General features: G+C 39.9%; 1 protein-coding gene across 7 annotated transcripts in view; it reads right to left on the reverse strand.

The window, feature by feature from the left end:
• LOC116321318 (regulating synaptic membrane exocytosis protein 1-like) overlaps nt 1-15356 on the reverse strand; it is a 116471-nt gene that overhangs the window by 64349 nt on the left and 36766 nt on the right. For all 7 annotated transcript variants that reach the window (XM_039621962.1, XM_039621958.1, XM_039621963.1 and 4 more), the window contains exon 4: nt 12339-12350. In XM_039621962.1, the coding sequence (XP_039477896.1) occupies nt 12339-12350 (12 nt within the window). The remainder of the gene's footprint in view (nt 1-12338; nt 12351-15356) is intronic.

Genomic DNA, 15356 nt, shown 5'->3' on the forward strand with positions numbered 1-15356 from the left:
TAAAACATGTGAAACAGAGCCACGCTGCAAGCAAAACAGAGCATTTTCATTGTACACCAAGCCACAGTTGGCATGTTTCTACATCTACATTATTGTGTGGGAGTGACATGTTTTTGGAGCACAGTATTCAGAATGACCCCCTGACCCCAACCCTAACCCCCAAACTCTGGCTCTTTGTAATCACATTATGATTAGCAAGAGCATTCAGAATGCAGTTTTCAGAATACAAAGCAATGCATAATGTTGTCTGTCTTATAGTGTGACAACGGTGGCCTGTCTTGTAATCTGTATTCAATACTCATCAGGTTATAACATGTCATCACTGACTAAAATTTAGGAAACCTTGTCCTACCCAGCAGGTCTCGATGAAATGAAGAGCCATAACGGATTTTTAGATCTTGCCTGGTATCTGAAATCTACAAAGAAATAAGACGGTTCTTTGCTGAAGTGTTCAATTCTCCACTGTGTTCACCATCCCCTTACTTACTTCGCAAGCTGTCATTTGGAGCAGATAAGGAGCGTGGTTTTATTTGTGCTATTGGAGAACGAACCAAACCCTTCTCTGTGGGTTCAGCACAACATGCAGCATCTCTTATTTCCAGCAAAAACTCAAGCCAAGATCCCAGGAAATCAACAGGTACAAAACCACCGACTGCTGACCAATCAGTTCTCTGGAAAATACCATCACCGTTCCAGGAAGAGCCCATGGCCCTCGATGCACAGATAGTAAGAGAGTGTACAGCTTTGTAGGTTCACAGTCAACCACGTCACGGCAGTCTTAAGTGGTTGAGTTGAAGGCAAGTGCACTTTTTTTAGGTTCTTGAAGACATTTCTCCTCTCATCTGAAAGGGTTCTTAGTTCTAGCAGCTGATGGGTTAGTCCCATCAGGTTTGTTATTATAGAAATGATATTATATATATATTATTATGTTCTTGTTATATACCTTCATATAGTTACATACAACAGGTTATCACACAACAGGTCACCCAGTCCTGGTGCTTGACCTTATTTCGAATTTACAAGTAAGCCTACTTACCATTTGTTTTTTACTTTTTTCCTTACTTACTTTTAGACTCTTTCACAGTCCCAGAGCGGCCGCTGAAAAACACTGAACTACAACTGAAACTTTCTTCCACACCATAACAAAGTATCAAAGCACCACGTACACAACTTTAATTCATGTAAGACCTCCCTGTGTCTTCATGACAGAGCAGTAATAACTTACTAACTTAACACAGTCAGTGTTTCTGGCCAGTTTTCCAAAAATAGAATTTGTCATAAACTGCATGAATGATGAATGTGTATATGTGTGTGTATGTGTGTGTGAAAAATGAAACCATGGAGTTAAATTTGTCGGTTGGCTTTAAGGAAAAACATGTTTTAGGTCAGTTTCTGAGGCTGGTCATCTTCCCTGCCGGTGTACTTCCTCTCTTGCGAACACTTGACTCCTGTCTGGAGCATTTTTCATGTTTCACTCCTATGAGATGTTCTCGACATGTTGATACTCCATAACAAATGTCCAGTCTTGTGGAGATATAGAGCCGGTGAGCTGTTCTTTTATGAGAGACTCACTTAATCCCAGAGTAATCCCTGTATTAGATCACACTCTGATGGAGAAACAATCAGAGAAGAAGGAGGAACTGTTGGCAGAGAGACTCTTACACACACAAAGAAAATATATATAACCGGCTCCTCACAAGAGCAGTGATGCAAACATGAAGATCCAAACGTCTTCTCTTTTTCACACACACACACACACACACACACACACACACACACACACACACACACAAATTGCGACAACAGCAGCAACATGTCATGTGACCACAATGAGACCAACACCAACACCCCCCCCCCCTCCTTGAGATGAGTTTGTGAGTGAAGGAATGAGCAAGAGCAGGAGAACAGCTCCTCCACAGATGGAAACTAGGACACCAAACCCCTGTGTGTTTGTTTAGCATCCTGCTGCATCAGAACGTGTTTGTGCGTGGCCATCTGCGCCTATGTGTCTGCTCCTGTCAAGGAGAGTGGCTATGCATGTGTGCATCATTACTCGCACACATGTGTGTGTCTATATATATATGCGTTTGGATAACAGTGAATAATCCAGTGATGGAATCTTGAAGTTTGAATGCGGCTTGTTTGTTTCCTGAAGAAAGGAAGCATCCACCAGGTCACTGGCAGACCTCTTCAGCACAGATTTAGGTATGTTACAAGCTTGTCACATGATCAGAAACTTGAAACATTTCAAATCAACTCTTTCACAAACATTTCACCTTAAAATTCCATCTGGATATGATAAGTGAAAATTCCATAAGAAGGAGCAGATGTAAACTTTTAACCCCAACCGTAAACAGGTCTCTGGTGACCTGGTAAAAACGTTAACACTGGAAAGAGAGGCTACCTGTATTGAGCCAGTCAACATATTTTAAGTCAGATTTGAGTGAACCAGAAGCTTTAATATTCTGGTCATCCTCCAGTTTATTTCCATCCAGTTTACTCAAAACATGACTCACTGTCATGTTACCCCTGCCAGCCAATATTCTACTAACATCTTCCGACGCCTGCTGCTTAACAGGTGAAACAAATAGCACATTAAAACCCAGGGAGGGAAGTGGGTGGAGAGGAGGTAACCAGGAAGTAAGATCAACCAATGACAGCTTGACGTATTGCACTGGCAGCATGCGAGGGCGTCCATAAATCCTGCAGTAAGGATGAAAGACTGCCACAAAGGAGATTAGTGTCCACAGCAGCTAATGAGGTACTATATCAGCACAACCCGGCACCCGCAGCAACACATACACACATACATTACACACATCTCCATACACAGAAATCTCACACACTAATAAATGCACTTGCAGGCACCCGAGTGTATTGTATTTGTACCCATGAAACAGTGGTCTCACAAGCAAGCACAGAGCATGACAGGCTGCACACACTAGTACAGCACAGGTGTAGATACAGGAGCCGGCTTTACCTGCACCTCATCTCTGTCTCCAACCTACAAATATTGGGGTTCCCCTAAAGTGAGAAAATTATTAAGGACACTGTGCCTTATCGTGGCAGTTAATGTTTGATTGCATGTTGGAACACTTTGTCCCCAGTCACCAACACAGTTTCCACTCATACACTGAGTTGTAGTACTGCAGGTGAGTTCAGTGATGACGCTGTGCTTACCTTTTTTACCACTGTATAAAAAAGGTAAATTTCTAATCTAATCTCTAATCAGCACCTGTTAATGAAGGTTTGCTTACATGAGAAAATGAGTAGCCATTTTCTTAACCCATTATCCAAACAGATTTGCGTTGGGGTCGAAGCCCTTCTCAGCCGATATTTGGCAGGAACCGCAGTGCGCCCTGAACAGGCAGTCAGTCACAGAAAACTCACACAGGCACAGAAAGGACATAGTCAAGCAACAAGTTCAAACCCAGAGTGTGAATGGTTGTCTGTCTCTCTGTGTTAGCCCTGTGACAGACTGGCGACCTGTACCCCGCCTCATGCCTTATGATAGCTGGGATAGGCTCCAACCGTCTGCGACCCTGATAAGGATAAGTGGATGGATGGATGAAATAAAGTGAGAGAAAAAGACGTTCACACCTCCACAGTTTAAATCATGAATTTTAAGACAAAAAACCTACATAAATAAATAAACTAGAATTTTAAATAAAGTTGAGATGTACTCTTCAGCCCTGTTCACTAAAAACACATTAAAGACTTGCATTTGAGAATCTATGAAATCTGTGCTATGAACCTATGAAAATCGATTCGCCCCTCCCTGGACAGCACCTGTTCGACCTCATGACCTCTCGTAGGAGGTACAAGTGTTTAAAAAGCAGGACAGCCACGCTGAAAAGCTGCTTTTTTTTCTCCCTTGAACACTAAGCCCAGTGAGTGGACCCAGTGAGCCACACTCACCATACTTTTATATTTTTGCACATGAGACATTGGGTCTCAATGGGACTACCTCCATAAATAAAGGTTAAATTTTTTTTAAAAAATATGCTTTTTTAATGTTAATATAGTCACTATTTTTCTCGCCATTTTAATTTTGCTCAAGTACAGCAACAATCTTTATCCTTTTATCTTTTATTTCATAAACTCTAAGATAAAGTATTTCTGAGTATTTACAGCTCACAGTTTTCACAGACTAGAAGGTGGTGGCTTTCAAACTGAGTCTCATCTGTATATTTTTACAATTACAGTATCCCTCAGAAGGTTTTCCAGCTGGGTGGTATCTGGTATCCCCAACATGGTGTTGTTCAGATATTAATCATCATAATAATGTTGATCCAAAATCAACATTGCAACTGCCCAGTCACATTTTTGTGATCTCATACCTTTGCAGGGGGGAAAAGTGAAAAAAAAAGAAGATTTTTTTCTTTATTAATTTATACAGTGTAATAAATATATTATCAAGTTAGGTTTGCTGACAGCCAAATTTAAGTTCCTCATGTTGGTTTACTAATGATAATTTTTAAGAGCATTAGCTAACTTTTTGGCTAAAGCTAACTGAATGATCAGGCCGTGTTACTGATCCTGGACCCACATTATTATGATTTAGGAACGATACTAATATGAGGATATCAGATCGTGTGCTATTTCACAAAACTCAGAATTCTACATAAAGGGGTAACCACTAACCCAAAAACTACCGCAATGGGCAGGGTTCAAATGGATGTTAAAAGATTAGCCTCAAGCTACAGGATTCATGCCTACTTGCCATAGCAAAATTGAAAAGCTTATGAAAGACTAACTTTTAGGCCAGTGTGCATGCTTCAGACATTATTTGAAAAATATCAATTGCTTGCCACTGCTGTTTCTCAAAATGTGTTTGATTAGCAGGAGACTAAAACTACTAACTAAACCCCTTTTCCACAACTAAATAAATCACCTACTGTAAAATCTGATGGATGGTAACAAATTAATCCTCCAAGATCTAAGACACCCCTGACCCCAACCCTAACCCCTAAACTCTGGCTCTTGGTAATCACATTATGTCATGTTTGTTATTATAATAATGTTTTACTAAGTATTGGCAATCATGGAACACTGAAAACAATCATTCTAACTAACAGAAGTGCATCAATTGTGCTTTTCTTTAAAACATAGAGTAGGGTTACAGTTTTCACCAGTGATGACTGAGACTTGACAGAAAGTTAAGCCTATAATAAGTAATTACTCATTTGCTAACTTTACTGAACTGACGAAAGATACAGACACTAAAGGCAGCATTAACTGTCTATATATGATTTTTATATGAATAATTTTTTACATTAATTTCTATGAATAATGTGCCTTCCTCAAGTACAAGGTGTCTGTGTATGTGTGAGTGTTTGCTCTTAAGAGTGTGTGCCGCAACAACCAGGAAAGAGATGGCCCCCTTAAGGCCAGTCAATGAGAGACGGACGCGGAGACGGACGCAGTTAGCAAGACTGGCGATCAATAGTAATCATGAGGCGCTGTGGCGTTTACAGCGGATGACACATCGCTCCGGCTTTTTCTACAGCACTGCACACCGACACACAGTGGCGGTCCTAGCCTGTTTGTTTGCGAACACTCCTCTGCCCCCCACACACACACACACACAAAAAAAAACATGTTAAGGATTGTACATTAACATAAAACTGTTGTCCGCACACACATATGAAGAGCGAGAGAGTATGCATAGTATGCAAACAGCTACCAAACAGCCATCATAATTCGTCATACAATGAGAACAGGACAAATCAACAATTGACAATGACTAATTAATATTGAAATCTGTAACATAATGTATTGTTTGGAGTTTAGTCTGCTACTGTTACTATTTTTACCATTTCTTCTTGGAGCAACTGTAACCCACATAATTTCCTTAGGGATTAATAAAGTATTCTGATTCTGATTGTTTCAGGATGACCTGCCATTATCCAATGATACATCTGCTTACCTGCATCTTTTGTTCGTTTCTCCTCCTCTTCTTTTCTGTTTTTTCTAAACTGAGCACCTGATGGCTTTGAACTTTTCTTGTCCATCTTCTGTTGGTTTTAATTTTGCACTCCAGTATGACCCAACCCGTGGATCACCACAACATAATCTAACAGACCTACACCTTAGTTCACAGATTCACTTTGTCTAGGGTGTATTTCTGGGATTTCACACAACCCAGGATTCAAATCATGAATACATAATGGGCTTGGATTTACAACATTATGAATGAAATGTGCTCTATTTGGAAGCAGCAGGTCTCCCTCCCCTTTCGACGGGTTATGTGTGAGACTTTAAATCATCAAACTGTAAATTATAAATTTTAAATTGTTATTGATCCCTTTACCCCGAGTCCTAAAGTGTATATTTATTTTCTTACTCTACTATATTTATTGTTCGTTTACTTGCACTGCTGTAACTGGAGCCTCGTCGTCTCGTCTCTCTATATACTGGACTGTATGTAGCGGAGATGACAAAAAGTTTACTTTGACTTCAGCAGCGCAGGGCGCACCGAGGGCTCTCGCGCACTTTTCGTGTATAGAATTTCGAAAAAACATCGGTGCAAATTATAAGTCTGCATCATGATGTCTGGTGTTTTCGTGTTTGTTGGTTTGTTTTTATTTTGTTTTATTTTGCGAGTTGGCTATTAGATGCTGCTCCAGCCAGCCAGAGAATCCCCCGCCGCTCCGCCCTCTCCTCCCTGTGCCGCAAGTAGCAGTCGCACCCTGCAAACGGAGGGCGCCCTTACTCCCAGCAAATGGGCGATAGAAAACCGATCGGTGCCTATGACATTCCCAGTATGCGCTGGCTGCCGTCGGGGCAGCATGAGTACGAGCATTTTTTTTTTTTTTTGCCGATGCTCGTGATGCCGCCCCCCATCACGATGCCCGTATCTAAAACCGCTACTGCCGACACAAAGCAGCACAGAGCCATAATTCCTTGTAAGCCTAAATCAATAGATATACATTTACACAAGTGTGAGGCACATACTATTTTTTTAAGTATCTTGGATTGGATTTTATTTCATAGGATAAAACTAACTTTTTGCCGTAGTGGCCAGCAAATGGAAGTAGAGTTAGCTACATGCTGTCCACTATACAACACCGTGATGCTTCTAATAAATCAACACAAGCATGACACAAGCGTGTCCGTGAGCTCATAAACAACACCCTCAGGAAAAGATAAGTGTTACATTATCATGAGGGCAAGATAAACTGAGGTGATGAATGTACATGCTACCAGTCTTAAAGATAAGACATTGGAGGAGGCTTGAAGGGAGGGGAAATACACTGCTAAAAAAATTAAAGCAACACTTTAAAAACACATCACATCTAAATGAAAAAAAAAACATGCTGGATATCTATACCAACATGGTCCGGGTCATGTGTTAGGAACGAAAGGATGCCACTTGGTTTGATGGAAATGAAAGTGATCAACCTACAGAGGGCTGAATTCAAAGACACCCTGTAAATCAACGTGAGAAAAACTCATGCAGCAGGTACTCAGTAGTTTGGATGGACCGTGGATACTGTCCTGGAAAATCTCCTCCCAGTTCCGGACTAGGGGATTACTGAGATCCTGAACAGTCTGAGGTAAAACCTGGTGGCTGGATAGAATAAAACATGATTTCACTGAGGTGTTCCACTGGATTTAGGTGAGCCAGGAGTGGGGGGCAGTCAGTGATATCAATTTCTTGATCCTCCAGGAACTCTCTGCATACTCTTGCCACATGAGTTCAGGCATTGTTGTGCACCAGGAGGAACCAAGTCCCACTGCAGTAGCGTAGAGTCTGACATTGGGTCCAAAGATTTCATCCCAATACCTTAATGGATATGCCTGCCCAGACCATCACTGATCCACCACCAAAGTGACCATGCTGAACAAAGTTATAGACAGCCTAACATTCTCCACGACTTCTCCAGACCCACAGGGCGCAAGTGGAGGCCTGCTGGAGATCATGTTGTGGATTGGCAGTGCGCATTCTGTCCCTCCTTGCATAAAGGAGCAGATACCGGTCCTGCTGATGGGTTTCTGCGGCCCTGTCCAGCTCTCCTAGGGTAGAATCTTCACCACATTCTTGAGACTGTGCTGTGAGACACAGCAAACCTTATGGCAATGGTACGTATTGATGTGCCATCCTGGAGGAGCTGAACTACCTCTTCAGCCTCTGTAGAGTCCAGGTATCACCTCATGCTATCAGTAGTGACAGTGATCCCTAGCCAAATACAAATCTAGTGAAAAACAGTCAGAAATGATGAGGATGGAGATTGGGGGTTGTCTCATTGTTGCACCTGTTGTAAATTTCAGTAATACTAAGCAGCTGACCCTAAACTTAAGCAATCAGAAACGATTTATGTTAATGGTCATAAAAAACAACCATATACAGTACAACCTTCAATTTAGGTGAACAACAAATTCATTTTCAGGAGACACAACAGGTGGTATTTAGTAATTGTTTTGACACCCAATCACGACTGGTGTATGAATATTAGCTGCACTATTCATACATGGGCACAATCCAACATGACACAGAGATTGTCATAGGGGCCTGACAGGTTACAGACTGGCTCATGTCTTTAGGTGGAGCTAATAATGTTAAAGATGGCCTTTATACAGCCATTTAACTCCATTTCACTTTAGTTTCAACCTCAAAATAATTTAACTCCTAAATGTATTACTAAGAAAAAGGAAGGTATAATGTCTGCATTCTCTCGATTTGCCTTTAGAGTTCTGAAAGTTTTGTATTGTTTTGTATCCCTGCCAGTAATTCTGAATGAGAACTGGTCTAAAAAGAGCAATCTACCAGCACCTAGCTGGGTTACAGCCACATAAAACCCACCCCCCTGATAGAAATACAGCCCTGGACATTACCATGAAAGCAAAGAGAGAGAAAAGAGGTGTTTGTGTATTTGTGCATGTGTGACGGTGAAGTAACACAAACAGCTCTCCTGTAGTTCCCCATGAGAGGAAGAATCAAGACTTCAAAAATGGCCCTCTCTGCAAGAAACACTTGGCTTCAGTACAACAATACACACTCATCTCTCCACTAGAGCACAGCTATCACTGCAGATAATGAGCACTGAATATCATTAGCACAACACGCTAGCCTGCGTGCTACATGCTCCACATCCCTGCGCCTATTAAAACTTTATTTATCCTTGTATGCATCCATCTACTTTCAAAAATGCTCTTTGAAAAGCAAAACAGCTCATTTACCACACTTCAGAACACGAACACGTGTGAGAATGACAGGGAAAAATATAGTGACTATTAGTGTTTTTTTCAGTTTCCTGCTTTATATTACCTTGGAATGTTTAATGAAAAAAGTGTTCATTTTTAAAAGCATTAGTATTTTTGGTTGCTGTTATGAAACACCAACAACTTTGTGCGGTAAGCGCTGCCAGTTCAAACATGGTTATAGCCAAAGTAGTACAAAAATGGCAAAGTGGTGTTAAAGCTGTTACGAGAGGAGAATTAAGAGTTGTAAAGACAGAATGATATAAAAACATCCTGAGTGGTTATGAAAACAAAAATTATATTCTATACTTTAATCTTCTTCCTTTGGCTGCGCCTTCATCACACCCTATACCTAGCATCTTCTTCTGTCACACTAAGCTCCTCCTTCACTACACCCATGAACTTCTCTGTGGTCTTCCTCTTTTCCTTCTGCCTGACAGCTCCATATTCAACATCCTAGCAACTCCAAAATTGAAGGAGCACAAAAAGTAAAATTTAAAGACTGTCGTATGCTAGCTAGCTTAATGATTGTTAAATCAATTGGGTGTGATTTTAATAGCGACTAAGGAAATGCTGTAGTTAAACAATGGAAATGTCAAACTGTTTTAGAAAGACTGATGAAATCTATGCAGAAATACAATGAGTTGTGTTTACTAACAAAAACCCTTTTAGCCTTCAAGGTTTTTAGACCTGAATACCAAATAATGATTAAAACATAAATTATAGAAACTAGAAAAGTGACAAAGTAGTTAAAAAACACATCAAAACGTTTTAATATAAGCCAGTTAAAATCTAAGATGACAGACTTGCATTCATTCCTAATATACTTCTTGACTTGTCCACTGCCTGGGGTGCATGCGCAGTTGGTGCATTGTAAAGTCTCTCATGCTCACCATGTGAAGACGAAGCTTATGCGTGGAATCACAGACACTTAAACTGTAATTAAACTCTTGGTGGTCCCAGGAACAGCACTGAGCTTGTAAGGTCATATGACACGTCCTGGTCCAAAGAAACTGCAAAATTCAATTAACACGAATACAGTCCAACTACACCCTATATCAGGGGAACCTGCTGTGAAACTTATTGTAGAACAATTTACTGTTTGACCAAAATTCCACAAGGATAAGGACAAAGAAACATTCTGCCACCTACATCTTCAGGAAACCATCATGACAACAACTAGGACTTCATCATGTGATTTGCCAACAACTAATACTGCTTCTGCCACTGAGAGCGCCCGCAGGGGGTGCATTTCAGAGAAAACTGTGTTACGTCCATGGAATGAAAGATTAATAATGATAATGACAATGGCACAATATGGAGTATCATCTAATAATATGCACTGTCAATTGTCACTTTTGCTCTCTTATAGTTTTTTCATATTTTTTGTCATTATCTTGAATTGCTAACCAGTCATTGTTTTCTATGAACTGAAATAAATTCAAGTGTGTGCGACCTCATAGACCAAACACGACCCTGTTTAGAAACACTATTAAAAAACATTTATAGTGATCTGGGCTTTACAAACTACATATCATTATATCGCTCAGAGCCAGAATTATACTTGCCAGTGCTTTCAATTTAACTTTGAGCGTTATATTTGAGTGCAGTGGACAAAGCAGGGAGTAACTTTCGGTTCACTGTGCCAGCCAAAATTAAAGTAATTAAATGAATCCGTGTCAAGAGTAATTCAAACCTGGTCTAGTGTCCGGCTACATAAGGTCTCCATTCTGCCAAAACCTTCCTCTTTAGAGCCGGTGCCTCGCGTACCAAGCTTTAGTAGGGAGGGACCACTATGTACAGCACACCAAAGCAGTCTTGGACACTCGTGGCAATCAAGCCCAGCCAAACATCAAAGTGCTGGTTTGACAGCTGCCCTAAGGAAAGTCAGAAAGATGCTAAACCCACACACAACTACACAAGTAGGGGAAGATGTTAAAGGCATCTCCACCAGGTACACCTGTGATGCAGTATCATGTTGTTGAACAACCAGGCTTAATGAGAATGAGGAATTTCTCTTTACAGCAGGGGACCAATGCACTGAAACACTTGGGTCAGTAATCCCAACATACAAGCCACATATGACAGCCAGTAAGGTGTTATTTAAGCTAGGCTGCAAGTTCTGATATGTTTGGCCCATTTTGACACGTACAAGAGTTAGTTGTGGGTTCTTTGGGTCGGTTTTAGTGTCCAACAGTTCAACATTTGGAAAAACTGGGCAATTAAAACTAGATTTAGAAACGTATTATATCTCTTGTGGTTGCCTGACAGCTTAGGAGACAACACCAAAGGGTTAACAGACAAACATAAATCAGATAAATCAGTCGGATAAAGCGGATGAGGATGGATGGATGGATGGATAAATCAGATACAGTTTTTGTTTTTTGCAGGCAAAATCTGTGAAATTATTGTAAATCATTACTATAGCTAGACAGCTAGTGAATATATGCTGAATGTGTTGACAGAAGGTGTTCACAAAAAAGACAAATCCTGCTTTAAAACAACACCATAAGCTAGCTACAAAGCAAACATGTCACAATCAACAAATGAGAGATGACCATGGATAGGTAAAACAACAACAGACACACCAGCTACCAATATGTAAACACAACATCCATTTCTTGCAAGAATTAGGATTTTGTTAACTACTTGTGAACATGCTTCCAGTTAACTACTAAATCCCTTTCTAAACGGATATATAATAACTAAGCTCTGTTCCACATTGACAATATTACACATCTTAAATGTCAAGATGATGAGTATGTTTCTTTTCTGGGCCTTGTAATCTCCCTATGTTTGCCTAGGACTGCTGCCACTTCCTCCCACATGTTTTCATTTGCAAATCTAAAGTTGTTCATACAGTGTATTGGTCTGTGTGCATCATCTGCCTCTGAGGTGGCAGCGTGCATCTGACTGCAAGAATATCTTTAAAGCAGATGAGTGTTTAGTTTTAGTCTCGTTATCATGCAATAAATTAAATTGTAATTGTGCTGTATTCACAAGGTAATATTTTCACAATAAAACTAATAGACGTGTGAAGACAGAAGACAGGGTCTGTTTTATGTACATGCATTTTCTTAAAGGTTTTGAGTTATGAGCTCCAGAAAAGAGAGAAGAAAAGATGCATCACTCACCACTTTGTCCTCCTGCAGCCCAGTCAGCCATCCATGTATAATGAAAAGAAAGACAGAAAGAATGTGAACTAAAAAATGGTATCTGAAAGCATGGCAATGATCCTACGGTGCAAGCCTGCAAGTCACAAACACTGTCATATGCAGATATTTCAGTTTCCAATAATATTCCCATCACTGACGATGAAAGAAAATGCATTGCTCTTTAAAATGCCTCATTTACATCCACCAAAAACCCAAATACCTAAAGGTTGCTGGCCTACAACAGCACATGACAAGACTCTTCCATGGTTTTAGCCTCACTAAATTAACAACGCTTTCAAAATAACTTTTTTACTTAGCCTCTTAAAAGCCACCAGATCATCTAGTGTTACAGTTGGATTGATGTTACCCCCATTTTATAGACTATAATCTGTTTAGAACACTCCAATGGAAAAACTTTAACTAGATAAATCTGAAATGTCAAATGGCGTGAGACATATTTTAAAACGTACGATCTTCTGGTTTATGAAAATGAGGTTAAAGCAAAACTATAAACCAACTTCAAACTGAAAGAAGAATACAAAAATCTATATGCTCTCTTCTCAGTTCAAATATGAACATAATCCATTTCATTGTTTAAAAGCAAGTAGAGCTAAAGCACACAGCTTAGATGCCATAGGAATTAAAGGCAGGGAAAAACTGCTGAAGCTCTTTACTCTGTCCAAAGGCCTACCTACCAGCTCCTCTTGAGTTCACTAGATAATAACAATAACAATATAGTAATGTAACAGCTTCTTCTCAACCTAAAATGAATCTTTAAGCCACTGAGGCCACCCAAGTGATTAACAGACTACAGACTGTCCACAAACATTAGCAACAAGTAGTAGCAATCTCTGGTTACAGCTGATTCCATCTAAAATCAAAACTGTACTGTTTATGTACAGATTAAACCAACACTTAGTTTAATATTGAGTTTTAGAGGTAGGCATATATTTAAATTAATGTTTGGCTAAGTGTTATCAATCTACAACCTTTAAACAAACCTAAGCTAATCTGCTAATGAATCTGGCTCTAGAGAAAGAGACATTATAAAAAACACAAGGCTCCAACTCTGCAACAGAAACTGTAACAGTTAAAGCAGAACTTCTCTTTAAAACCCTTTCCTGGGTTTTGGTGATGACCATCTTTAATGATGACCCGAATTTGAGCTGTATGCTGTCAAAATGTATATTTTTAATTGTTCTATAAAGTCTTGACAATCACTGAATGAAAAATAATCATCAATTCTTTGTCTCCAAAACATAGGGTTGGGGTTTGGGGCTAGGGTAAAAGATGATGACTAGAATTCTGATATTTTACTCAAATTCCCAGAAAGAAGAAAAAATAATTTGTTTATTTTTTAGTTCTTTTTTTTTATTTTTTTATTTTTTTTTTTACAGTGGCCCTAATTCTTTTTCTCTAATTCTTTTTCAACAAAATACATGCAGTTTTGTATCCTAATGACCACTGAATAACAAATTATTACTAATTTTTCTGTTTGACTCTCGCGTTAATGAAACTGATAAAGATTTGCTTCTGTATAAATGATTGTATTCCTTTAGTTATTAGAGTAAATGTCCAGTGGTGGTAAAAATCAAGCCGGTATTCTTGAGTAATTTCATGTCTTCCCTGTGTCGTAGTATACATGAGTTAACGCATGTTTTCTGTTCACACTGAGCAAACTTAACAAAGTATAATTAAACAGAAAGTCAAACACACTAATAAACAGTGCTGTGCGTCTGCTTGTGTGTATGTGTACCTTAGATACATGTACCTTTCAAACAGGTTCCACTAAATGTAACACCCACCTTTTCCTGCCCCCCACCCACCAGCTGAACTCTCCCCACGTTAGCCACTAACTAATTAGGATGTACTTTTGAGCATTTGTGTGTTTGTGCATGTGAGGTCATTAAATGCCACAGCGGCAATTCAGGCGAGGGGGGGGGGCAAGAGATGGGATGTCACTTATTTCAGAGGAAGACTTGCCTCCCAGCATCAACACACATGCACATACACCCCACTGTGTGTGTATAGGGCACCTCCGGACCCCTGGCAGAGCGAGACAGAGTGGGAGACACCCCCCCCATCCACTGCTCAGTCTAATGCCCAATTAACCTTTACCAGGTCTCTCACACACACACACACACACACACACACACACACACACACACACACACACGGTAACACACACAGAGCTCATATACAGTACATTTTGACACACATGGCGAGCACATACAGTACGACCCATGGCTCATCAGCTCCATCTGAGTTCCAACACCTGAGGCCTGATGTGATGTTCAGTGTGTGCTTTTATCACCAGCTAATTGTAGGAAGTATACTGAGTGTAGATTTAGGTTCAGTTGCTTATGTGTGTTTACAAGGTTACCATAATTAAGATAAAACCCATTATATTGTATAATATAAGACTTGCATCTTGAGGATAACAGCATAAACTCAGCAGGAAAGCGAACATGCGTAGGTTGTGCACAAACAGCGTCAGTCCATCTAAAATCAAACAAGCCTGCTGCTCAACCATCTCAAATTTCCTAGCAATAATTATACATGTCCAAACTTTGGCTCATTTAGTTTTAATGCAAATCAGAGATGGTCGAGCAGAAACTATTGTAAAAATGTGATGATTTGAGATTTTAGCGACCCAGGTCTTTAATGAAACGTATGCACATATTTACATACCTTCTTTTCTGACTTGTGATTAGAGCGCCATCTGGAATCTCCAGTATTTTGTTCCTCCTGAACAAGACGACATGCTGATTTTTGCTTTAGTGGCACAACTTGTCGTACTTGCTCAATCCAGCAAATACAACAAGTCGATTCATGCTGGAGTCATTTTTGCAACTAAGAAGTTTATGTTAAAAAGTATTGTGCATGCTTTATTTTACATTAAACTATATGCCAATCAGAAATGGTCACAGTCTTTTTCAATATTTGTATTAAGGTGTGCTCAAATATGGGATTTTGCAGGACTGCTGGAGTTTTATT

The sequence above is a fragment of the Oreochromis aureus genome, linkage group 13 (genome assembly GCF_013358895.1).
Source record: "Oreochromis aureus strain Israel breed Guangdong linkage group 13, ZZ_aureus, whole genome shotgun sequence".
Classification (NCBI taxonomy): Eukaryota; Metazoa; Chordata; class Actinopteri; order Cichliformes; family Cichlidae; genus Oreochromis; species Oreochromis aureus.